General features: G+C 35.3%; 1 protein-coding gene and 1 non-coding gene across 2 annotated transcripts in view; one reads left to right on the forward strand and one right to left on the reverse strand.

Annotated features, from left to right (window-relative positions):
* The window catches only part of PKN2 (protein kinase N2), a 147,166-nt gene that overhangs the window by 91,652 nt on the left and 27,676 nt on the right, over positions 1-27,838 (forward strand). The window contains exons 7-8 of the mRNA XM_090269696.1: positions 12,846-13,031; positions 14,529-14,638. Of these exons, the coding sequence (XP_090125822.1) occupies positions 12,846-13,031; positions 14,529-14,638 (296 nt within the window). The remainder of the gene's footprint in view (positions 1-12,845; positions 13,032-14,528; positions 14,639-27,838) is intronic.
* LOC150015228 (U2 spliceosomal RNA) lies at positions 13,725-13,920 on the reverse strand. The gene has a single exon (XR_016510245.1). It is a non-coding gene; the product is annotated as a U2 spliceosomal RNA (small nuclear RNA).

Below are 27,838 nucleotides of genomic sequence, written 5' to 3' on the forward strand. Positions count from 1 at the left end.
TCGGGGTCTTTTTTGGTTCCATATGAATTTATGGAGTATTTGTTCTAGGTCTGTGAAATATGTCATTGATATTTTAATAGGGATTGCATTGAATCTGTAAATTGCTTTGGGTAGTATGGCCATTTTGATGATGTTGATTCTTCCCATCGAAGAACATGGTATTTCCTTCCATTTATTTGTATCTTCCTTAATTTCTTTCTTCAATGTTATGTAATTTTCAGAGTACAGGTCTTTTATCTCTTTGGTTAAGTTTACTCCTAGGTACTTTATTTTTCTTGTTGCTATAGTAAATGGTATTTTCTCTTTTGTCTCTGTCTCTGATATTTTATTGTTGGTGTACAGAAATGCCTTAGATTTCTGTATATTTATTTTGTACCCTGCTATTTTGCCAAATTCACTTATTATATCGAGAAGTCTTTTAGTGGAGTTTATAGGATTTTCTAGGTATACTATCATGTCATCTGCATATAATGATAGTTTTACTTCCTCTTTCCCAATTTGGATGCCTTTTATTTCTTTTTCTTGTCTGATTGCTGTGGCTAGGACTTCCAACACTATGTTGAATAGGAGTGGAGAGAGTGGACAACCTTGTCCAGTTCCTGAATTCAGGGGGAATGCTTTTAGTTTTTGTCCATTGAGTATGATGTTGGCCTCAGGCTTCTCATATATAGCCTTGATTATGTTAAGGTATGCTCCCTCTATTCCCATTTTGCTGAGTGTTTTCATCATAAATGGGTGTTGTACTTTATCAAATGCTTTTTCTGCATCTATTGATATGATCATGTGATTTTTGTCTTTCATTTTGTTTAGGTGATGTATTATATTTATTGATTTGTGAATATTAAACCATCCTTGCATCCCTGGGATGAATCCCACTTGATTGTGATGTATGATCTTTTTGATGTATTGCTGGATCCTGTTTGCCAATATTTTATTGAGGATTTTAGCCTCTATGTTCATCAGTGATATTGGCCTGTAATTTTCTTTCTTTGTTGTGTCTTGACCTGGTTTGGGGATTAGGATAATACTGGCTTCATAGAAAGAGTTTGGGATTTTCCCCGCTTCTTGGATTTTTCGGAACAGTTTGAGGAGGATAGGAGTTAATTCTTCCCTGAATGTTTTGTAGAATTCGCCTGTGAAGCCATCCGGTCCAGGACTTTTGTGTGCAGGGAGATTTTGGATTACTGTTTCAATTTCCTTCTTTGTTATTGGTCTGTTGAGACTTTCCACTTTTTCTTGATTCAGTTTTGGAAGGTTGTATGTTTCTAGAAATTTGTCCATTTCTTCTAGATTGTCAAATTTCTTGCCATACAGTTGTCTGTAGTAATTTCTAACTATCATTTGTATTTCTGTGGTATCAGTCGTGATTTCTCCTCTTTCATTTCTGATTTTGTTTATTTGGGTCTTCTCTCTTTTTTTCTTGATTAGACTGGCTAGAGGCTTGTCAATTTTGTTTATTTTTTCGAAGAACCAGCTCCTAGTTTTGTTGATCTTTTGGATTGTTTGTTTAGTCTCTATGTCATTTAGTTCTGCCCTGATCTTGATGATTTCCTTCCTTCTTCTTGCCCTATGCTTTGTTTGTTGTTGTTGTTCTAGGTCTTGTAGCTTTATGGTTAGGTTTTTTATTTGAGATTCTTCTATCCTTTTCAGATATGCCTGTATTGCTATGAACTTCCCTCTCAGGACTGCTTTTGCTGTGTCCCACAGGTTTTGAGCTGTTGTGTGCTCATTATCATTAGTTTCTAGAAATTTCTTGATTTCTTTTTTGATGTCATTGTTAATCCATTCATTATTTCATAGCATGTTATTCAATCTCCATGAGTTTGGGTGTCTTTGATTTTTTTTCTCTGAGGTTGATTTCTAGTTTCAAGGCATTGTGGTCTGAAAAGATGCTTGATATGATTTCAATTTTCTTGAATTTGTTGAGGCTTGTTTTGTGTCGTATCATGTGGTCTATCTTTGAAACTGTCCCATGTGCATTTGAAAAGAATGTATATTTTGCTTCTTTGGGGTGGAAAGTTCTATATATATCAGTTAGGTCCATGTGGTTTAGTGTGTTGTTCAATGCCTGTATATCCTTGGTGTTTCTTTGCTTTGATGATCTGTCTATTGTTGATAATGGAGTGTTGAAGTCCCCTGCTATGAGTGTGTTGTTGTTGATATCCTTCTTGTGGTCTTCCAGTGTTCGCTTTATGTATTTGGGTGCTCCTATGTTGGATGCATATATGTTTATCAATATCATATCTTCCTGATGGATTGTTCCTTTAAGTATTATGAAATGTCCTTCTTTGTCTCTTTTTATTGCCCTTGCTTTGAAATCCATTTTGTCTGATATGAGGACTGCTACACCGGCTTTTTTTTCTGGTCCGTTTGCTTGGAAGATTTTTTTTTATATCCCTTTACTTTCAGTCTGTGTAAATTTTTTGTTTTAAGGTGTGTTTCTTGTAGACAGCAAATATGTGGGTCCTGTTTTCTTATCCATTCCGTTACCCTATGTCTTTTAATTGGAGCATTTAATCCATTTACATTTAAGGTTATTATTGACATGTATTTATTCATTTCCCTTTGTACCTCTGTTCCTCTCCTCTCTTTTTTTTTTTTTCTTCTTTTTTCTTAGAACACTCCCTTTAGCATCTCTTGCAATGCTGGTTTGCTGGAGATGTATTCTTTTAGTCTTCCTTTGTCTGAGAAAGTCCTTATTTCACCTTCTATTTTGAATGAGAGCCTTGCTGGGTAGAGTATTCTTGGTTGTAGGCCTTTGTTTTTCATTGCTTGAAATATTTTTGACCATTCCCTTCTGGCTTGTAATGTTTCTGTTTAGAAATCAGTTGATAGCCTTATCGGAGCTCCCTTGTATGTTATTTGCTGTTTTTCTCTTGCTGCTTTTAAGATTCTCTCTTTGTCTTGAAATGTTGCCATTTTAATTATGATGTGCCTTGGGGTGGGTTTTTGGGAGTTCCTCTTCATTGGAACTCTCTGTGCTTCCTGAACTTGTATAACTTTTCCTCTCGTCAGGTTCGGAAAATTTTCTGTCACTATTTCTCCTATCAGTTTTTCCATTCCATGCTCCTTTTCTTCTCCCTCTCTAATTCCGATGATCCTGATATTGTTTCTTCTCATGCTATCCTGTAATTCCCTTACATCTTGTTCATATCTTTTCAATCTTTTTTCATTTTGCTGTATCGTTTGAGAATTATTTCCTACATTATCCTCTAACTCACTAATACGATCCTCTGCTTCATTTAGTCTGCTTTTGACTGATACTACTGTGTTTTTCAGTTCAGAGATTGAATTCTTCAATTCTTCCTGGTTCTTGTTAACAGTTTCTATGTCTTTTTTTATGCTGGTGTAGTTCCCTGCAAGTTCCCTGTAATTTTCTTGGAGCTGCTGGTAACTTCCTTGGAGGTCGTCATAGTTGTTTTTAAGGATGTCGAGTATATTGAGCTTCTTTACCACCATTGTTTTGAATTCCATGTCTGACATTTGGGCTATGTCTATTTCATCTATCTCTCTTTCTGAGGATTCCTCTTTTCTCTTCATTGAGGGGTTATTTTTGAGTCTTACCATGTTGGATTCTTCTTGTTTGTTTTTATTTATTTATTAGTTTGTTTTTTTGGGTGGGATGGTCTGCTTTGACTTCCCTCCTTTGTGGTGTGAGATTCTTTATGGGAGATCTGGGGGTTTCAGTGGTGCAGTCTCTTTGATATCCTGAGCCTGATGTTCTTGGGTTACCCTTTATGTCATTTGTTTATGCTGTCTGGTTATATTTCAGATGTTCTTTGGTAGGATCTTCCTTCTGGCTTGTTGATTGAGAGTCACTCTGTCCACTTTGTCTTGAGTTCTTTTGTGGATATGCTGTTAAAAACATAAACACACAGCCCAGGCACGAGACCCACACCCTCAAAAAATATCCCCCACCCTGTATCCCGCTATTTTCAGCCAACGAGCCAGTATTAATATAAATGTAAGGAAATTAGAGCTTTTATACTATAAGAAGAATATATAAGAGTTGTATTTAGGAAGGAAAAATATAATTTTTGATAGAGGGGGTGATAGATTAATAATAGTTGAGACTATGCAAGCCAGTAGGTAATATTTACATTGTATGTTAATAAAAATAGAAGAAAAGGATGGAAAAATGCATAATATAGTAAGAAAGTGGGATTGTATTGTATTGGGTTTATATAGTAATTATATTCTATTATTTAGAGTGATGGGGGCTAAACTAGACACACAAACAAATAACGATTAAAGAGAAGGGATGAGAAGGAGAGGTTATATGCAACAAATTAGAGATATAGTTTGTTTTTCTTTTCCTTTTTTTCTTCCCCTCCTCTCCTCCTCGCTCCTTTTTTTTTTTTTTTTTTTTTTTTTTTGGAAGGGGGAAAAAAAAACCCAACAACAACAAAAAGAAGAAAGAAAAAAAAAAGCGAAAAAAAAAAAGAAGAAAGAAAGAGAGAAAAGAAAGGAGAAAAAGAAAAAAAAGAAAGGAATGCTTTTACTCAGTTCAGCCTTTGTGTGTCTGCGTCCGCAGCTGGTCTAGTGTGGCAGTTCAGAGGTTCTTGTTTCTTGCGGCGCTGGTGTGTGCCCACGGTTGCCGCAATGGTGTGCACCCGCGGTTGCTGGCACGGCGCGTTCCCTTGCTGCCCTCTGGAGCCAGCTGAGGTGTCCTTGCGCGCTCGCCCCTGCACGCGCAGGCGGCCTGTGAGCTTGCCCTGTGATTGGCGCCTATTGTTGCCGGGCTGAGGTGTTTTCACGCTCGGCGCCTGTGCCCTTAGTCCCGCTTAGCTGAGCTCCGGGAGTTGGTCTCTTGCCTCTTAGGGCGGGGCCCCGGGCACTTGTGCTCAGTGGAAGTGAGCGTCTGTGAGTCGCTGCCACCCTCTGTTCCCGTGCCGCAGCCGCCCGCCCTCCCTCACCCGTCTGAGTGGGCACGAACAGAGCCTGCGCTAGTGGTCTGCTTTCCGGCCTGGGGCCCGGCGCCCACTGGAGCTGGCTAGGGGTGTCTGTGCATGGTCCTCTGCGTGTTCAGTGGGCCCACCCTGTGCCCATTGGGGCACTGCTCTTATGTCCGTTGGGGAGTGTCCGAGGGACGTCTGGACTCACGGCCCCGTGCACCTGGGCCAGTGAATGAGAGCACTTCCCTATGCGCGCCTTTGCGACCCCAGGGTAGGGTTGGGGAGTGGATGAGCGCGCCTCTGCGCCTGCGCTCCTCAAGAATGGCCTACCACCCCCAGACTTTCCTCCCCTCTCCACCATCCACTAGAGAAAAATATAAAGGAGAGTTATGTTCTCACTTGCCCGGGAGCACGCTGTCTCCTGTCCTTCAGCGCCAATGCCACCTGGTCGGGTACTGTCTCTGCCAGCGGGCAGAGATCCGCTCTCCTCCCGACTCCTCTCCAGGGTAGCCCGTGGTCGCCAAAAAGCCTTTGTGTACTTCCAGCCACAGCTTGGGCAGCCGCCCCAGTCAGTAATCCCATTTCGTCCCCTTTTCCTCCGCTATCCTCACTAAACAGGTTGTTCCCAGATGGATTTTCTCTAATCCAGCAGTGCCAAGGCTCGACTCCTGCCAGTGTCCAGCTGCTCACTGAGATGTTCTGTCTGCAATTAGCCCAAACTGCAGACGGGTCTCGGGAGCCTGAAAGCGCAGCCTCCCCTCACTCCTCCGCCATCTTCCTTCTCCCCCTAAGGTTACTTTTTAAAGCTATGTGTATTATCTTTTCATATAGTTATTAATTTGTTACAACGTTCTGTGAAACAATTGTTAGGTTTATGTTTCAGGAGCACAGTGAAAATATTGAGACACTAAGGTATCAAGGACTGAGAAAGGTTGGGAATGTCTTGTTTAAGACCTCCATTTTATTTCAGGTGTTTTAAATAGTTATTATTTAAAGTGTTTTATCTTTCTATCTACATCTTCTATAACTGCTACCATGAAACTTCGATAACAATTAAACTTGTTTGTGCACAGTGCATGCTTAATGCCCTTGCCTTATCCAACTTTTTATTGTATATTTTAAAATTAAAATTGGAATATAAACCTATAAAGAACAGAGACCTTGTCATCTACCTATCTATATGTAATCCTAGCCCCTATAACAAGACATTTAATACAGGGTGGGACAACAGTAGGCTTAGCATTGGTTCATATGAAAAATAATATAATATTAAATAATATAAATAAATTCTGTGCTTCACATACTTAGAACTGTAAACTTTTGCCGCATCTGTATATTCAGCAGATAACATTAGTCCCTTCTTATCTGAGGTTGATACTTCCAAGACCTCATTGGATGCCTGAAACTCCAGATAGAACTGAATCTCGTATGTACAGGGTACTGTGTTTTTCTTATACATGCATACTTATGTACATACCTATGATAAAGTTTAATTTATAAATTAGGCACAGTGAGATATTAACTATATTAAAATACAACAGTGCCCTGGCCAGTGTGGCTTGGTTGGAGCGTCATCCTGTAACTGAAAAGTTGCAGGTTCAGTTACCAGTCCAGGCATGTACACTCTTCAGTCTGGGCATGTGCGATCTCTGGACAGGGCACATATGGATGCTTCTCTCTCCCATCTATGTTTTTGTCTCTCCCTTCCTAAAAGGCAATGACAAAATGTCTCTGAGTGAGGATAAAATAAATGAATACGTAAAAATAAAATAGAACAATTAATATAATATAATAAAGCTCTATGAATGTGACGTCTCCCATCTTTCTTCTTGTGCTGATATAAGATGATAAAGTGCCAAACCTATTCCTGAATGTATATAACCATTTCTTAATTGTAATAAAAGGCTTTGTGTCACTCATTTCAGGAAATCCCTTGCTAAAGTCTTGTATAGGTTCCATACTTGATGGTGCGAGCTGCTGTCAGTCAAAACATGTTTTCTGTTAATGCCTCCCACCCACAAATTTAATGCCTTTTCTCTCGTATCTAAGCTCTCATCACTCACTGTGGTCTGTAACTTTTGCAGGTTGAGGTATAACAACCAAAACTAGCAAGAATATCTTTTTCCTTCACAATTTCACAAAAAGAAAATGCATTTTTACAGTAGGTCTTAGCAACCTCAGTGTACAATATTTTTTCTTTCCTTAATCAAAAACTTTCACCTTTTCACTTAAAGGATGCACTTTATGGTTTCTCTTTGGCACATCCAAATTGCCAGCATCACTACTTTTGTGCTTTGGGGCCGTTACGTAAAATAAGGGTTACTTGCACACAAGCACTATGATACCGTTGCAGTCAATCTGGTAACCAAACAGCTGAAAAGTGACTAAAGAGTTGTTAGCTTTTACATTGTGGAGACACTGCAAAAAGGGATGATTCACATGCCAAGCAGGAAGGAGCAGAATAGTGTGAGATTTCATCATTTGACTCAGAGCAGCGCACAATTTACAACTTACGAGTTGTTTATTTCTGGAATTTTTCATTTAATCTAGTCAGACCACGGTTGACCATGGGTAACTGAAACTGGAAAGCGAAACTACGAATAAGGGAGCACTACTATATTTGGTAAATATTATAAGGTACAGACTGTTACTTATCATCTAAGTTTTACCATCTTAAGGTTATGAACACATTAATATTCAGAAACTTCTGAATGATTAAAATAATATTTAGAAACAAATACTAGAAATATTTCTAGAAAATAATAAAGCCATGTTTTAGAAAAACAACAAATATGGCTAGAAATTTTTTTCCTTTCCTGTTCTGGCTGGTTTCTCTCCTCAATTCTTTAACCTCTTTTCAGGTCTTTTGCTTTTCTTTATTCCCTTAGTGAACTTTACTCAAAGTAATGTAAATGCCAGTCTAATACATTTTGGTTTTAAAAAAGACATTTTAGTTAAAAAGAAATTCCTTTAAGTTCCTACTGGACCTGAAACTATATGTGGGGTAACTAGGAAGAGAAATGGTATTAACATTAAAAAAGGTCCAGAGATGATGAAGGATTAGCATGGGTAGTAGGAGTATTTACTATATCCTGAGTTTTTCACTGAATGCTGTTGTTTATAGTTAGTCTCATATGTACTCTTGTTTATTTAATGATTGTATGATTATAATACTGAAATTTGCATATTTGTTGCTACTTTGATATAAGATATAATTAAATCCTTTTGGTCCACATTTTTGAGACATGTTAGTTTTTATAAAAGATTTCCTCAGAATTAAAAAAATGCTACTCAGTTGTACAAAGGTAAACTCTTAATTAGTAAAATAATTTTTATATAAAGTAATTTTTCCAGAAACTTAAAAAAAATAAAAATGTATTTACTTATTCTAATAGAATTTATAGGTACTACTTATGAATATAAACATTTACTTCCTGGATTTGCTTGTTTTAAAAATTTCATATTGTAGGTTATAAAAGTAAAAAATGTAATTTTAAGCTATTTCTAATATGGTTATATGCAATTGCAGTTGTATTACCTCATAAAAGAAAGAAGCTTCTAGATGCATAATAAAGATCTTAAATCCCTCCAGATTTTTTTTTCTAAATGGAAACAGGTGTTGAGCATTGTTATCTCCTAATATTGAAATTACTAAAATATTTAATAAGCTACCAGGATTTGAGGTAGTAGCCAGATGTTTTCAGTTTCCCCAGGATTACTTTTACAGCTCAGCATTTACACCAAAAATGAGCTAAGTTTGTCAGTTTAACAACAAAAAAGCAAATAAAGCACACAAATATAAGTTGTTTCTTTTGAACTAAAATTAAAATGGAATCCATTGTGCTTAATCTGCCTAACACATTACAGTTAGATAAGATTTTCATATCCTAACCAAACATAAGAGTGAAGCTTCCCCACCCCACTTTTAGCAGCTTTATGGAGACATAATTTACTACCATAGAATTCACCCATTTTAAGTATACAGTTTTCTGTTTCTGCTAAATACATATAGTTGTTCCACAGTCATCAACATCCAGTTATTAGAACAATTTTTTGAGGTATAATTGACATGCAATAAACTACACATAGTTAAAGCTATAATGTGAGAAGTTTTGTCATATTTAAAGTCGTGAAACTATCACCACAATGAAGATAATTACTATATCCATCATCCCTAAAGGCGTCCTCGTGTGCTTCTATGTAATTCCTCTTCCCTTCTCTTCTCATGCTCTCCTTCCCCACAAGTGTCCCCAGGCAATCACTGGTCTCTTTTCACTTATTAGATATTAGTTTGCATGTTATAGAATTTTATATCAAAGGAATCACAATATATGCTATTTCCTTCATTGGGGGTGGTAATTTGTCCATTTTCATTCTGATATTTTGATTTTCATCTATATTGTTTATATCAATAGTTTCTATTATAAGTATTCTCTTGTGTGGATATACCATAATTTGATTATCCATTCACCTGCAATCGATAATTGGGTTGCTTTCATGCGTACTTTTTAAAATATAGCTGTTAATATCATCCATGTACAGTGTTTGTGTAAACAGGTTTCAGTTCACTTGGGTAAAGACCTAGGAATGGTATGGCTGGATCATATGGTAGTCTGCTGATAATGGATTTTTTACTCACTTTTATATCTGAAAGTTTTTTGAAAGATATTTTTAGTGGCTTTAAAATTCTAATATCACAGTTTATTTGTTTATGTTTTTCCGCAGTACTTTAAAGATGTTGCTTCTCTGTCTTGCTTTCATTGTTTCTAGTGAATAATCTGCTAGCATCTTAATCTTTGTATATAACATGCCTTTTTCTCTGACTGCTTATAATACTTTCTTTTTATAACTTGTTTTAAGACATTTGATTATTCTAAGCATTACTTTCTTTTTTCTTTTGCTTGGTGCTTATTGAACTTTTTTAAAGATTTTATTTTTATGTATTTTTAGAGCGAGGAGAAGAGAGGGAGAAAGGATGGGAGAGAAATATTGATGTGTGAAAGAAACATCAATCAGTTGCCTTCTCTCCACACACCCTAACCAGGGAGCAGGCCCGCAACCCAGGCATGTGCCCTGACCAGGAATCCAGCTAGCAGTCTTTCACTTTGTGGGACACGCTCAACCAACTGAGCCACGCTGGCCAGGGCTTTATTGAACATCTTGGATACTTCTTGAGTTTATAGTTTTCAAAAATTTAGAAAATTTTCAGCCATTTTTTTCTATATTTTTCTGTCCCCTCTTCTCTCTTGCTCTTCATCAGGCACTTCAGTTATACATATATTAGGCCACTTAAAGTTAAACTCAGAGTTCACATATGCATTGTTATTATTTTTCCCCAAGTTTTTCTTTTCTGTCTCCTACACTTTATCCATTTCTATTGCTGTAGTTTTAAGTTCATTAGTCTTGTCTTTTGCTATGTATAATCTGCTAACTAATCCCATTAGTGCTTTTTTCTTTAAATCTCAGATATTGTGGCTTTCATCTCTAGGAATTTCTTTTGGGTCTTTTTTGATATTTTTTGTCTTTATTCAACTTTTGAATAAATGGACTATAGATAATAACTGTGTGAATGTCTTTATCTGCTTCCTAACATTTATATCATTTTTGGATTGGTTTTTCATTTGATTTTTTTTTACTGTGGTTTCTAGTTTTCTGTTCATATGCTTGCCTGGTATGATAGGCAGAGTTTTAAAGAATGACCAGTGGAACACCTCCCCTTTGAATATGATGGGACATCACTTCTGTGATAATATATGGTAAAGGGGATTTTGCTTATGTGATTAAGGTTACTATTAATTACTTGACTTCGAGTTAATATAAAGGGCAGTTATCCGCATAGGGTTAATACAATCACATAAGCCCCTTAAAAGCAGAGAATTTTCAGAGACTCATGGCAAAGGGGAAATCAGAGAGATCTGAATCATGAAAAGGATTTTATTTGCCATTGCTGGCTCAGAGATGGAGAGGGCCACTAAACTTGAAAGCATTTCCTAGCTCTTAGCCAGCAAGAAAATAGCATTCCCAGTCCAATGACTGCAAGAAACTGGATTCTGCCAGAAACCTGAATGAGCTTGGAAGCATGTTTTTCTTCAGAGCGTCCAGATAAGAGCCTTGCATGGCATACATGATGCTTTCAGGCTTGAGAGATCTGTTCAGAGATTGCAGACCAACCCACCCAGGCTCTGACCTACAGAACTATGAGATGGTAAATGGGTATTGTTTCAAACTAAAAAGTTTGTAGTAATTAAAAATGCAGCAGTAGCAAACAAATACAGCTGGTAATGTCTGACATTTTGAATTTTAGCTTATTGGGTACTGGATATTTATGTAGTTCTATAAATATTCTTGAGCTTTGTTCTAGGTCGCAGTTAAGTTACTTGAAAACAGTTTGATCTTTTGAGGATTACTTTTAAGATTTATTATATGGAACCAGGGCATGTTTAGTCTAAGGGTAATTAATATTTACTACTGGGTCAAGACCGAATACTTGATCAGAGGATAAATCCAAGGTCTTTTTTACTCTGCCCATGAACTCTAGGTGACTTGTTCATTTTGTTCCCAGTTCTATCTCCTTAACTCAGGTAGTCCACTTGACTCCACCTGAGATTCTCCTTCCTTGCACTGTGTCCTGGATATCCTTAAGTCAGTAAACTGTACCAGTCTTTGGGTCCATCTCATTTCTTTCCTATCTCATGGGATCACTGTTCTTCATTGCCCGATGTCCAATGTCTTTAATACTGTTTTTTCGAATATTTTGTCTGATTTTTGTTTTTGTTTTTGTTTTTTTTAGTTGAGTTGAAAGTAAATTCAGGCTTTTTCACTCGGTTAAAACGCCCTTTGGCTCTTACTGGTGTGGCTTAGTTGGTTGAAACGTTGTCCCGTAAACTGAAAGGTCACAGGTTTGATACCCATTGGGGCATGTGCCTGGGTTGCGGGTTCAGTTGAGGCTTGTGCAAGAGGCAACCAATTGATGTTTTTATCTCACATCGGTTTTTCTTGCCCTCTCTATCTCCCTCCTTTCTCCTCTCTAAAATCAATAAGCATATCTTTGGGTGAGGATAAAATAATAATTTTTAAAAAGCCCTTTGGTTACTGTTAAATATTTTAAAACTTCATATCAAATTAAATTTTAATTATTTAAGTTTAATGGGACAGCTTTTACCAGGAAATACTCTTTCTAAAGTGTTGTGCTATATGTATGTGCAATATCTAAAATTCTGATACTAAAGCAATCATTTTTACATCCTAGTACACCGTGTCTAGCCCAAATGATGACAAAGCCATATCTCCAGGTGCCCTAACTCACAGATCCTCCTTTTCATTTTGAACACCATTAGTATTTATTTGCCTAAGGAAATTGCAATTATTTTGTAGTTGGATAATTGCAACCCATAATTATTTGACTAAATTATTAGCATGGAAAGATAATGTTATATTACATCTTCAAACAGAACACAAACCCATTTATTTATGCAAAAGAAACCTGTGAAGTCCTTTTCTATGTTATCTACATAACGATTAAACACAGCTGTTATTCACATAGTCAGATTTCTAATTTTTGTATGTTTATTTCAATAGGCATATTATTTTGCTTTATGTTTCCCCTCCCACATGTTCTATCAACATAATTCTGTAATTCTTCCATGTAATTATAGAAATGAGTATTGAGATATAAAAGAAGTTAATGCAACTTGCTTTGTGTTATGCCCTACAGATGTTATTGGGAGGTGCTATTCTTTCTATAAAATTTCTAGCAGTTGACTTAAGATTTTTCAATAGATTTCCCTAAATAATAAAGATGTTAGTTACCTCACAGATCCTCTGGGAGAAGAGATCTTGCTATTTTAGCAGACCGCCTACATATACCCCCCATTTCTAAATAGGTAACAAACACATAGTTTTATGTATTAAGAATTGATGTTCTATTTGCTATTTTTTTTATGATAACAGGTACTTTGGAAGTTCGTCTTATGGGCTGTCAAGATATCCTAGAGAATGTCCCTGGACGATCAAAAGCAACATCGGTTGCACTACCCGGTTGGAGTCCAAGTGAAACCAGATCATCTTTCATGAGCAGAACGAGCAAAAGTAAAAGTGGAAGCAGTCGAAATCTCCTAAAAACAGATGACTTGTCCAGTTCAGTAACCAGATTTCTTTTTTTAATCATGTAAACAAATTAGCATTGGGAATAGAGTAAAATGGGGAGAGTCAAAGTTGGACAAAAAAACTTTAAAATTATGATTTTTATAATTTAATTTTAAAATATCAAATGGTATAATGACAACAAAGTGAAAAGGGCAACAAAATTTACTTTGTTTAAAATATATTAGAAAACTGAATGACATAACTAATTCTTTTTGGGAGCATAAAATATTGAGCATCTCTCTGTATGCCAAACTAAAAGTATACAGAAATTATGGGACTTGTCAAACTTGATTCTTTTAATGATATAATAACACCTGTAAAGTAACATTGACTTTTGATAAATAACCACTAGACCAAATATGTTTACTAAAATAGTAGCTCACTATCCCAATAGCATAGTGAAATGGGGGAGCAGGTAAAGGTGATAAGAGTAAAATATAGCAAGTTTATGAAGCACTTTGGAAACACTCTAAAGTACGTATAATTATAAACTACGATACAAATGTGCAACTAGGGAGAAAGGCACATGATATTTCAAGCTAGTACAGAGTACAAAGGTGAGCATGCCTTTGCTTTTCTGTAGGAAGAGATTTTAGGGAAAATGTGAAAATAAAAAATGTCTAAGATAACAAATTTTATAAATGGCAAATAGAGGGAGAGGAAAATTGGATGATTGCTCTTTTTTTTTCATGCATTGTTACCAGAGGTACTGCAATACGAGGTTAATGCATGGCATGGACAGAGCAAGCACCTGTTCCATCTCCCTGCTCCAAAAATTCATTTACTATGACACCTGATACATCCTCTATATATATATCACGTGTTAAACTGATAAGAATAGATATCTACACTTGGTCTTAGCCAAAGGTCAAGAAGTGATGCAGATTCTTTTTAATAAATATGTACTGTACTGTAGATGTACTTACTTACAGTATTTTAATATTTTCTTTTTTCTAGCTATTTATTGTAAGCATATAGTACATAATGCATTTATTATACAGAATACGTGTTATTTGACTGTTAATGTTATCAGTAAGGCTTCGGTCAACAGTAGGCTATTAGTAGTTAACTTTTGGGGAGTTAAAAGTCATATGCAGATTTTTGACTGCCCAGAGAGGGGTTCAATACCTCTAATCTCCACATTGTTCCCAGGTGAACTCTGCAAATGTACACACACACACACATACATTGTGGCAAACAGCTACTGGTACCTGTTAATATAAATATAATAGATAGCCCTTGATATTTTTGTTTTTGTCAAACACAGGATAATTTGGGAGTGCCTAGTGGTAGTGTGTATATGTGTGTGTGTGTGTGTGTGTGTGTGTGTGTGTGTGTGTGTATAGCTAGCTATTTAAGATTGAAAAGCTTCAGTATTAAGAAACCTTATTTTCAAATGATTGGAAGACTTCTGTTTCCATCAAACAGTGGTACTTCTATTTTAAAGGTTTTTAAATATTTAAGCAAGTTTAAAAATTGTGATTACAGATGATGTCTGCGCGGTTTTGAAGCTAGATAATACTGTGGTTGGTCAAACTAGTTGGAAACCCATTTCCAATCAGTCATGGGACCAGAAGTTTACACTGGAACTAGACAGGGTAAGATGAAAAACTTTAAACTTGAATTTTTATTCATTTTGAATGTAAAATTAATGTTTTATAAGACTTTGAGAAGTTTTGTTTTTAACGGAATAGAAGAACCTAGTATTTTTGACATTTGTCATCTGTTGAGTTATACCTAAATCTATCTACCTTAATATAGAGGCAAACATTAGATTGCTGCTGTAGCTTTCATCTGTGCAGTGATTTGAAAATGTGTAGTTTGTATTAACCTGAAAGATTAGCAATCAGCTAAAGATCTAATATTAAAATATATTTTATTTTAATAATGCACTTTCTAACCACTAAGGTTATTCTTCTGACTCACCATTTCATAGGTTATATTATCAAAGCTGGATTGAAAGGAGCCGTTATGCTTATTCAGCCAGCCAACCCTCCATGTGTCTCAATGGCTTTCGTAAATGATGTGCGTGGCTAGAATGCAAACTATCGCCATAGAGGTTAATCGGTCCACAGTAAATTTAAATTTATGATGATAAATAACTTTATTATTTATATTCTAATATATCCATTCGAGTATGGGAATAAAATATTAATAATTAAAATTTTATCTAAAAATAAAAGACAGCTTTTTTATCAGTTAGTATTCAGATTGATGGTAATATGTCACATTAAAAATTACATATATTAATGAAAGCAGATTCACAATCCTTAATGATGATATGAGGTGGTGGTTACTGCTCTAGCCTCTACTTTTCCAATTTATAATTGTTTTATCCTCACAGGCAGCATCTTAATCAGGCCCTCATCATTGCTTTTCTCAGTTTCAACAATGTGTCTGCCACTTAAATGTTTATGTACTTGAGCAAAACACTTAACCTTTTATGTGTATCAGTTTCCTTATCTTTAATAGTATATACGTCTCTGAGATGTGTGATGATTAAATCCATGTAAAAAATTTAGAATAGTGGTAAGAACTCAATTAATATAAGAACATAATTAATGTTGGGTATATTTACTAATTTACTGACTTATCTCCATGTGTCTGAGAACCAAACTGCTCTTTCATAGAATATTACTTTCATCTTAGCATTCATTCTCTGGCTTAGGATCATTCATTTTTTTATGAAAAATTATTATAAAGTTATTCATTTAATCGACACTTACTCATTTCTACCATTTATATTTACTGTATTCCAGGCAATTTTAGGTGATAGATGAACAGCAAACAATATAAACAAGGTCTCTCAAGGTTCCCTCAAGTGGTTTTTCAATATATATCTGATTAGTTACAGACTTTTTACCATTACATCTGAAACTGTGTTTAAGAATCTACCATCTCGGCATACTCTCCCTCCTGGGAGCATGCCCCCCTCTTCCTTCTCCCTGTTCTTCCCTCACAGGCATGCATCTCCTAAACTGTAAGGAGTCCTATAAGACCTGCAACCAGGGGAGCGATAGGCAGTGGCAGCTCATCCTGGACTAACCCCCTGAACCTATCTCCAGGTCTCCTTTTCTCTTGACTTCCCAATGAACCAAAGCAGCATTGCCCAGGCTCATTTCTTTCCTATAACACTACTAGAGAGCCAAAGCAGCCCAACGAGGCTCTCCTGTTGCTTCTTTTAGCCTAGGCCCTTTCCTGCTTCACTGTCTATAATCAAAAGAGGACAGTGAAAAAATGTACTCTCCAAATCAAAAGAGAAAATAATCTGCCACTCATTTCCCAAACATACCTTTGTTTTGATGATTTCAGTTAAAATGATATTGAGGACTAAGAATGCTAGGATTTTGACTAGTTGGTATGGGGATGGGGAACACATAACAGAAAAATGGATCATCAGATTTATATGGAAAATGAATTTGAGGGAGGCGAGCCTAAAGGCATGTAAATCACGAGGGTACTTTAGTGCTACAACTATAAAATTATGAGAGCTTAAAGTCAAAAGTGGCAGTAGGAATAGAAAGATACAGTAAGAAGTGAAGGAAAAATTAGTATGACTTAGTAATTAATTGGATATAAGTACAAAGGAAGGAATTTATAATTTTCAAAGAAAGTGATGCCACAGAAGTTAGAAAAGATCAATACTGAAGGGGAATGTATACCTAGTTCTATAGGTGTATGGGTTCTTTATACCTAAAGATGTGGAATTAGAGATCGGGTATGGATAAGTGGATTTGGAAGTCATCTGATTAGAGGTCACAGTGAATGCCAAGTGGATAACATCACTCCATTTATTTCACAAATAGTTATTTAACACCTTATATGTACTAGATACAGTTTACAGAGATACAGTATATATACTTATTGCTATAATGGAACTCGTTAGCTTGGTAATAACCAACTTTCCATTCTGTACTAAGCATCATTCTAGTTGCTGGTGATAACTGATCAAAATATTGATAGATCAGTTCCCTATATTTATGGACCTTACATTATAATGAATGAAGATAAATAGTAAACAAGTCATTTTTTTAAATCTACAAGTGCAGTGAAGGAAGTAAATGGGGTGGAGTAATTAAATTGGAAGATGGACTACTTTAAATAGAGTAATAAAAGAAAGTCTTTTCGAGGAGGCTATGTTTAACCTACGACCAGATAGGTGAAAAGTTGCCAAACTTGCAAAGATGCGAGGAGAGTATTTCCAACAGAGGATACAAAACATAACTTCACCACCACCGATTTCCACCGCCCCCCCACCCCCGGCCCTTGGCAAAGTAGTAGAGAACTTGATATGTTGTAAGAATAAAAACAGTAAGACAGATCAGTGTGACGTAAAATAGCAAATGTAGGCGAGTGCCAGATTGCTGGGGTCTTTATAGGCTATATATTGGAAGACAATTGAGGGCCTTTTGATAGGGGAGTTGACATCAACTGAATTACCTATAATAAATGACCTGGTAAAAATAAGTACCATATACTGCAGAAGCTAATGAAAATAGTTACCCATCATGGGGAAAAGTATGTAAGAAAACAAAGGTATAACAGCCAAACCATAAGCAGTATCCCAAGGTTAGGAGGACAAAGATTTGCCAGAGAAATGAAGAAAATCAGATCAGATAAGCATTCTAAGAGGTTATCCAGTAAAGAATGCTAGAATGGTGAGATGATGAAAATCCTGTTACATGTGGAACCATTGAAGGAAAATGGGATTTTAAGTCTATTAAAGAGGAGATTTAACAAAGGTTTGGTAACTGTCTCTAAAAAGAACATGAGTAAAAAGAATTAGACTAAGGACAGCAAGAGATTTCAATTTGTATGTGTCAACTCTAGTCGATTGGTAGTGATTTTCTGGAGCTCATTAAGATTTACTGGGTGCATTTTGGTTTTCAGAGAAAATTATACTGATCAAATAGCAGTGTTTGCCAAATGCTTGGAGAAGGGGCAAGTGGTAAGCACATGTTCCATCCTTAGATTGCCTGTATACTTTGTGGCTGTGGAGGACAAAAGTCAAAGAATGGCAGATTTCATTTTAGTACAAAGAATAATACTGTTAAAAAATGACATGAGCTACTGTAGGAAATAGTAAGTTCTCTCTTTTAAAAAGTTGAGTGAGCAATTTATAAAAGAGAATGTAAGGGAATTCTTGTGTCAGAATGGTTGTACTTCTAAGATATTTTTTTCAATTTTGATATTTTCTCTTTTAGGGCCAGAGAGATAGCATTGTTATGCGTTGTAAATTGGCTGTTTAAATAGTTAGACCAATATCAGTCAAGCGCACCAGAAAGGGAAATACAATTGAGGTTGTTAGTATGTATAGATATGGTCTTCATGTTTTGTTATTTTTGCATCTTTTCCTTAACTGTGTGAATACATATAAATATTTATGAGCATAAAATGTTTCTTTCAGTTTCCATTTATTTTTAATGTAGTGGGTTTACTATAACGTTAGCTTTAAAGCCAGTGAGACTGGGTTCATTGTACATCTGCTGTTTATTAGCTATTTGATAGTAGACAAACCTTACTACTAGGTACTTGGTTCACCATCTCTAAAATGAGGATAAAATATAATCCTCACAGGACTGTTAGAAAGAAAAATTGAGGTAGTGTATATAAAATGCTTTGCATTGTCTGGCACATTTTAACCAGTCAGTGACTTTAGTTCTTTCTTTTAGCCCCTGGCTTTGGTATGTGACTGTAAATTTGAGTATAATAGAAGAACATGTTAGATAATGGGAAATTAATTGGTTGAATGTCTTTTGCTTTCATTTTAGAGCTAATTTAAAGTAATTATAGGATTTTTGATGAGTAATATGATTAAAATGAAACTTACTAAAGATAATTATTATTAGAGGGAAAATGGCTGGTTAGATTTTTCTCTTAGCCACTTTATTGTTTAAAGTTATATATTTAAAGTAGAACTTAAAAGTAGTTAAATGTCATGTGATCATTTTATAGTTACAGAAACTGAGAACCAGAGTACCTAGTTGCTTATTAATAAACCTCAGAGCTGGTACTAGACTTTGAGAATGAGGTAGAAAGATTACAGTGGCGCAGAGGAGGAAGCAGCAGAAGATGATGAAAACCTTGAAGAGAAAAAATAGTTTAAAACTACACAAAGTATAGTGTTAGAGAACATGAAAGACTAACATTTGGCATCATTATAGGGGATTTAAAAATATCTGTATATCTAAACAACCTATTTAACCTACTATTATTTGAAATTTCTTTGAACACTTCAAACCCAGCATACCTTTACTTTTTGTCATTTCAGCAAAGAATTGTTCTGTACTCTTAAATTCAATATGCCAAACTTTCACCTAATTTTATTTCCCTAAATAACTACACAAAACATGTAGATTAATACCTTGTAGTATACATGATTATGTAACAAATGATAACTCATGTTGTTATTGATGTTCCTCTACCTCTTTTACTTCATTACTGCTAAGCTAGATATTTGATTAAATATTTCCATTTCCTTGATAGTTCTAGGAAGCGTTCATCACCCCTTCCAGATTTTTTTTCTTTTTACTCTAAAACGGGTATTACCATCAACCGTTTTCTTACTGATACCATGTAACATCTTTCAAACTTGTCTTTATACCACACCTGCTGTGGAAAACCCCAGTAGCAAGTTAATTCTACTATCTGTCTAATCTGCTCTGATTTGCTGAATGCTGGTGAAATGAATCACCTATTACTATAAATTTTAGTTTCTAAGTTCAGCTGGGCTTATAAAAGTTGTCCCACTTTTCACGTCTTTACCTCATTATCAGCAACTTTCCTTTCACCTAAGTAACTTCTACCCCCACCTCAGACCTCTTGGCTTCTTCTGTTATTATTTTTTGTTACATTCTGTTTTATTGTATAATGTTTTTCTTTATATTAACTATTAATTAATTTTTATTAATGTGTTATTTTTTACAGTAAACTTGAGGAAAGTATAATTACTGCCATTTTAAAGAAGAAGAAACTGAGGTTTTAAGAATTTGCAAAGTGTTCCCCCCAGTATTTCCAGTACACACCTGGCATCATACCATTATCACAGTATAATGGACTACGCTGTACTTTACGTTCCCATGACTGTTTTGTAACTACCAATTTGTTCTTTTTAATCCTTTCAACCTCTTTCACCCAGTCCCCCAGCCTCCTTCCTCTGGCAGCACCAGTACCCTGTGTATGAGTCTGTTTCAATTTTGTTTGTTCATTTATTTTTTTTCTTTAGATTGCACATATAAGTGAAATTAGATGGTATTTGTCTTTATTTGACTGACTGACTTTGCTGAGCATAATACCTTCTAGGTCCATTCATGCTGTCGCAAATGGTAATGTTTCATTCTTTCTGATGACAGTAATATTCTATCGTGTATATGTCCCGCTGTTTTTTTATCCACTCGTCTTGATGAGCACTTGGGTTGCTTCCATGTTTTACCTATTGTAAATAATGCTACAGTGAATATAGGGGTGCATGTTTCTTTCAAATTGGTGTTTTGAATTTCTTCAGGTAAATACCCAGAAGTGGAATTACTAGGTCATAAGAGAGTTCCATTTTTAATTTTTTGAGGAACCTCTTACTGTTTTCCACAGTGGCTGTGCCAGTCTTCATTACATCTAACAGTGCACAAGGGTTCCACATCGTTCCAGCACTTGTTTATTTACTGATGACAGCCATTCTGACAGGTGTGAGGTGATATCTCATTGTGGTTTTAATTTGCATTTTTCTGCTGATTAGTGACCTTAAACATCTTTTCAATATGTGTATTGGTCATCTCTATGTCCTCTTTGGAGAAGTTTCTATTCATGTCCTCTGCCTGTTTTTTAATTGGATTGGTTGGTTTTGTTTGTTTTTGGTGTTGAGTAGTATGAGTTCTTTATAAAATTTGGATATTAACCCTTTATCAAATGTGTCTTTGGAGAATATGTTTTCCCACTCTGTGTTGGTTTTATGTTTTGTTGATAGTTTCCTTGACTGTGCAAAACTTTTTAGTTGTATGTAGTCCCATTTGTTTATATTTTTTCTTGTTTCCCTGACCCAAGGAGATACATCAGAAAAAAATATTGCTAAGAAAAATGTAAGTGATTTTACTGATTGTTTTCTTCTAGGAGTTTTATGCTTTCAGGTTGTACATGTAATTTGTCTTTAATCCATTTTGTGTTTATTCTTGTGTATGTACTATGAGAAAGTGGTCTAGTATCAATTTTTTTGCAAGTATCTGTCCAGTTTTCCCAGCTCCATTTATAGAATAGGACGTCTTTACTCCATTGTATGTTCTTAACCACCTTTGTTAAATATTAATTGACTATAGAGATGAGGGGTTTTTTCCTGGGTCCTCTGTTGCATTCCATTGCTTGATATTTCTGTTTTTATGCCAGTGCCATTCTGTTTTGATTACTGTAGCCTTGTGGTATAGTTTGATATCACGTAGTGTGGTACCTCCTACTTTGTTCTTTCTCAAGATTGCTGAGGCTGTTTACGGTTTGTTTGTTTGTGGTTTCATATAAATCTGGGGATTATTTGTTCTAGTTCTGTACATCATTGGTATTTTGATGAGGAATTGAGTTGAATCTGTAAATTGCTTTGGGTAGTATGGACATTTTAATCATGTCAGTTCTTTCCTTGTGAGAACAGTATACACTTCCATTTATTTGTACCCTCTTTAGTTTCTTCCTTCAGTGTCATAATTTTCTTAGGGCAGGTCTCCTACCTCCTTGGTTAAATTTACTGTATTCCTAGGAATATTTTTAATGCACTGTAAATGGGATTGTTTTCTTTCCCTTTCTGAAAGTTTACTATTGGTGTATAAAAATGCCACTGATTTCTGAATATTAATTTTTTTATCTTGCTACTTTACTGAATTCATTTATCAGTTCTGGTAGTATTGGGTAGACTTTAGGGTTCTCAACATACAGTATTATGTCATCTGCAAATAATTACAGTTTTACTTCTTCCTGTACAGTTTGGAGCCATTTATTTATTCTTTTGGTCTGACTGCTATTGCTCGGACTTCCAGTACTGTGTTGAGTAAGAGTGGTGAAAGCGGATATCCCTGCCTCATACTTGATCTTAAGAGAAACACTTTTCGTTTTTCCCTATTGAGAATGATCTTGGCTGTGGGTTTCTCATGTATGGCTTTTATTATGTTGAGGCGTGTTTTCTTTATTGCCATTTCCCTGAGAGTTTTTATCATAAATGAATGCTGGATTTTGTTATATGATATGATCATGTGGTTTTTATCCTTCACTTTGCTTATGTGGTGTATCACTTTTATTGATTTGTGAATATTGTATCAATCTTTCATCCCAGGAATAAATCCCACTTGATCATATTGTATGATCTATTTCCTGCATTTTTGAAGTAAGTTTGCTCATATTTGCTGATGATTTTTACATCTGTGTTCATCAGGGATATTGGCATACAATTTTATTTCTTTGTAGTGTCTTTATCCGATTTTTGAACCAGGATAATGCTGACCTCATAAAATGAATGTGGGAGTCATCACTCTTCTATTTTTTTATTTTAATAGTCTAAGGATAGGTGTTTGTTCTTCTTTGAATGTTTGGTGACGTTTACCTGTGAAGCCATCCAGTCTATGACTCTTGTTTTCTGAGACTTTTTTGATTTACTGCTTTGATTTCATTAGTTGTAATCAGTTTGTTCAGATTTTCTGTTTCTTCATGATTTGGTTTTGGAGCGTTGTTGCTAGTTTTTTATCCATTTCTTGTAGGTTGTCCAATTAGTTGGCATATAGTTCATAATATTTTTTATAATTCTCTGTATTTCTGTGGTGTCAGTTGTACTTCTCTTTTCATATCTGATTTTATTTGGCACCTCTTTCTGGATGAATCTGGTTAATGGTTTATCAATCTTGTTTATCTTATCAAAGAAACAGCTTATTTTCATTGATCTTCTGTATTTCTTTTAGCTCTATTCCATTTACTAATGCTCTGATTTTTATTATTTCCTTTCTTCTGCTTACTTTTGACTTTGTTGTCCTTTTTTTAGTTCCTTTAGGTGTAAGGTTAGATTGTCTATTTTAGATATTTCTTGCTTCTGAGGAAGACCTGTGCAGCTGTGAATTTCCCTCTTAGGTCAGCTTTTGCTGTATCCCATAGATTTTATGTTGTTGTGTGTTTGTTTTCATTTGTCTAAGGTAATTTTTGATTTCTCTCTCGATTTCATGTTAACCCATTCATTGTTTAGTAACATGGTATTTAGCCTTTATGTGTTTTTCAGTCTTTTAAAAAATTTTTTATTTCTAGTTTCATAATATGAGGTCAGAAAGATGCTTGATATAACTTCAGTGTTCTTGAATATTTTGAGACTTGTTTTGTGTCCTGGCCTATGTTCTGTCCTCAAAAATGTTCCATATGCACTTGAAAAGAGTGTATACTCTACTGCTTTGGGGTGAAATGCTTTGAAAATATCAATTAAATTGAAGGCTGGTTTTTTTGTGTGTGATATTTATGTCTGAAAGAACTCTCCATTGATGTCAATAGGGTGTTAAAATCCCCTAGTATGACTGTATTACTGTCTATCTCTTCCTTTATGTCCATCAAGATTTGCCTTTTATATTTATGTGCTTTTATGTTGGGTATGTAAGTGTTTACAAGGGTTCTAGTCTTTTGTTGGATTGATTTATCTTTATGTAATGTCCTTTTTGTTTCTTATTATAGCCTTTGTTTTGAACTCTGTTTTGTCCAACATATGGTTTGCTACCCCACTTATTTTATTTTTTATTTTCATTTGCATGAGATATCTTTTTCTGTCCTTTTACTTTCAGTCTGTGTGTACCTTTTGTTCTGAGGTGGGTCTCTTTTAGAAAGCATACATGTATGGGTCTCGTTTTCTTATCCATTCAGCTACTCTCTGTCTTCTGATTGGAGCATTTATGCCATTTACCTTTAAAGTGATTATGGATAACTATGTACTTATTGCCTTTTTATATGTATAACTAATTTCCTCTTTTTTTTTTTTTTCTTTCTTCCTTTCTTCTTAAAGAAGACCCTTTAACCTTTCTTGTAATATTGGTTTGGTGGTAATGAACTTGTTTAGCTCTTCTTGTCTTGAATGTTCTTTATTTCACCTTCAGTGTAAATGATAGCCTTGCTGGGTAAAGTAGTCTTGGTTGTAGGACCTTGATTTTCATGTCATTGAATATTTCATGCCAATTTGTTCTGGCTTGCAAAGTTTCTGTTGAGAAATCAGCGTTGGCAGTCTAATTGGAGCTCTCTCAAAGGTAACTAACTGCTTTTCTCTTGCTGCTTTTAAGATTCTCCTTTTATCTTTATCCTTTTGTTATTTTAACTGTATGTCTTGATGTGTGCCTCTTTGGATTCATCTTGTGTGGGACTCTCTGCTCTTCCTGGACTTTTATGTCTATTTCCTTTACCAGGTCAGAGAACTTTTCAGTCATTATTTCTTCAAAAAGATTCTTGATACCTTGCTCTTCTTCTAGTACCCTTATGATGCAGATGTTGTCGTGCTTCATGGTGTCTCAGAGGTCCCTTAGACTATCGTTATTTTTTTAATTCTTTTTTTCTTTTGCTGCTCTGATTGGGTGTTTTCTGCTACATTGTCTTTCAAATCGCTGACTCGATTCTCTCTTTCATCTAGCCTGCTCTTAATTCCTTCTAGTGTGTTCTTCATTTCTGACTGGTTCTTTTTTAGTTTCTATGTCCTTTTTATTGATTACGATCTCTGTTTAAGTCCCACTGTGTTCATCTATTCTCCTCCTAAGTTCCCTTGAGCATCCTTATAATCAGTGATTTGAACTCTTATCTGGTAGCTGGTTTGCCTCCATTTCATTAAGTTCTCTTTTAGGAAATTTCTTCTTTCCTTTGGGGCATGCTTCTTTGTCTCCTCATTTTGACAATGAATCTTCTGTCATAATAGTTTCTGAACAAGACACATTGCATATAATGTCTCATGTATCCTGTCAATAATCCTATGATATTTGTACAGTTATCATTACTGTTTTGGGATTACTGACTTTAAGTAACTTTTCAGGCCACAAAGCTTTAGGAATCAAAACAAGTATCTGACACCAAAGCCAAGCCTATCTGAAGCCAAAGCCTATGTTCTTCATAATAGTAGGTTAACTTGTCTCTTTGTTCCCAATCCATCCTTCTGCCAGTGTAGATTTTCTTAAGTGCATATCATCATCATTCTCATTATAGCTGACATTTATTAAGAAATAGTTACTAACTAAAGACGTTTTGCACAAAGGAAAATATCAACAGAATGGAAAGGTAGCTCCAGAATGGGAGAAAATATTTGCAAATTATCTATCTGGTAAGGGATTAAAATTCAAAATATATAAAGAACTCATACAACTCAATAGCAAAAAGCAAATAATCCAGTTGAAAAATGGGCAAAGAAACACTAAGTGTTTCTCTAAAGAATACTCCTAAATGATCAACAGGTACCTGAAAGGGTAACATCACTAATCATCAGCAAAATGCAAATCAAAACCACAATGAGATATCATCTCACACCTGTTAGAATGGCTGTCATCAAGATAAGCTAAGCATAGATTATGATGAAAGAAAAAGTCTTTGTGCACTATTGGTGGTAATGTGAATTGGTGCAACCACTATGAAAAACAGTGGAGGCTCCTCAAAAATTAAAAATAGAACTACCATATGATCCAGCAATTTTACTCCTAGGTATATATCCAATGGAAATGAAAACAGGATATTGAAGAGATATCTGCACTCCCATGTTCATTGCAAAATGATTCATAATAGCCAAGATATGGAAACTATCTTAGCACCCACTTACATGAATGGATTTTTAAAAATGTTATATATGTACATGCCTCCCCGCCCACACACAAATATTATTCAACGATGAAGAAGGAAAATGCTGGAGTTTGTGACAGACAACATGGATGGACCTTGAGGATTTTATGCTAAATAAGCCAGATTGAGAAAGACGGATACTGCATGGTATCACTTTATATGTAGAATCTAAAAGCAAAAAAAAAAAAAAAAAAAAAAAGAGGAAACCCTACCAGAGAGTAGAAAGTGTTTACCAGGGGTTGGGAGGATAGAGAGAAGTTGGTAAAAGGTTTAACTTTCAGGTATAAGATGAGTAAGGTCTAAACATCTAATGTATAACATGATGATAGTTGATAACAGTGTATTATATAACTGAAATTTGCTAAGAGACTAGAACTTAAATGTTCTCACCAAATATATATTTTTCTGTATGTAATGCATACTCTCACCAAATAGATTTTTTATATATTTACGTAATACATATAAAATATTTGAGGTGATGGACATGTTAATTAACTGGATGAGAGGAATCCTCCCAAAATGTATATATACATCAAATCATTACAGTGTACCCTTTTAAATATTTTTATTTTATTTTTATGTAACCTACTTACTAATGAGATATGTCAGACTGTTGTATATGATACAATTTCTCAAAGCCTGGAATCAAATTGGACATTGCACCCTTACCTTCTTTTCCTGTGGTAAAAATCAGTGATTGAAACCCAATTTAGCAAAGATGTGATGTCGTCAAAAGGAATGTGGTACATTGTAATGTTGACTATTTCTTCTGGTGTCGCGCAGATGTCCCTGTGTTTCCTCTGAAAAGTTAAAATATATCCATTGCCCTAGAGTTTCTCAAGAACAGTTTGGGAACGTCTGTCTTCTTTGTGCTTCGATTCTTTTTTCTTTTTCTTTTTCTTTTTTTTTTTTTAAATTTAAAATATTGTATTTATTTATTTTTAGGAGGAGGGGAAGGAAGGGAGAATGAGAGGGAGAGAAACATCAATGTGTGGTCACCTCTTGGATGCCCACAACTGGGGACCTGGCCCACAACCCAGGCATGTGCCCTGGCTGGGAATTGAAGCAGCGACCTTTTGGTTTGCAGACCGGCACTCAGTCCACTGAGCTACACCAGCCAGGGCTGTGCTTCAGTTCTTTTTATGCCAGATGTGTACTGGGATTTTTAAATTACAGCATATGTTTTAAGTTGTTGATTTCCTTCTCCTCCTACATGTATGGCCAATTCAATGTCCCTTGCCTTTTTATATTTACTTTTAGGCCTTGCAGAGACTTCAGACAAACCATACAGAATTCTTATGTCTACCAGAGTTTTCCCTTTGATCCTGTATTCAAATTTGATGACAAAATGAAACACAAATTGGGACAGTTTTCCAATATTGTCCATCAGTACTTAGCTCATACTACTCAGCTATTTTGGTGATTTGACTCCATATAGAACTTTGTTACTCTTAGAGTTTGACATTACCTACAAACATGCCCTTTATAAAACTGACCCGCTTCTGAAAAATTGCCAGCAAATGAGCAGTTGCACTTGCAGTTTAAATTCAATTAATATTAGTGACATCTACCTATATAGAAGATACTTTGCTTTTCATATGCTGTATCCCTGCTTTACCCATCCAAATCACACTGGGCGGTAGGGCTTAAAGTAGGTTTGGGGTTCCATGAAACAATGTTATGATTACTGACATGAAATATCTTACTCTACTGTAGATCACAGTTATCACCCCTTTAAATTATGTAAAGTCATACTCACAGGGAACAATGCAAAGTAACAAAATTTGAAAAGCTGTATACCTAAAACCTCATTATAGAACTCCAGAAAAACTAGCATAAGGCTTGGAGATGACCTTCCATCCCAAATCTCAGATCTTTCTAACAAACTTAAGTTTGAAGCGTGGAATATAGAGACAAGGGGTAGAAAAGTGAGTCAATATGTGAGTTTTACCCAAGTGTCTAGAATAAATACAAATGAAGAGATTGGACGTCCTGTC

This window comes from Furipterus horrens, unplaced genomic scaffold (assembly GCF_987537825.1).
Source record: "Furipterus horrens unplaced genomic scaffold, mFurHor1.1.pri manual_scaffold_3, whole genome shotgun sequence".
NCBI classification, from domain to species: Eukaryota; Metazoa; Chordata; class Mammalia; order Chiroptera; family Furipteridae; genus Furipterus; species Furipterus horrens.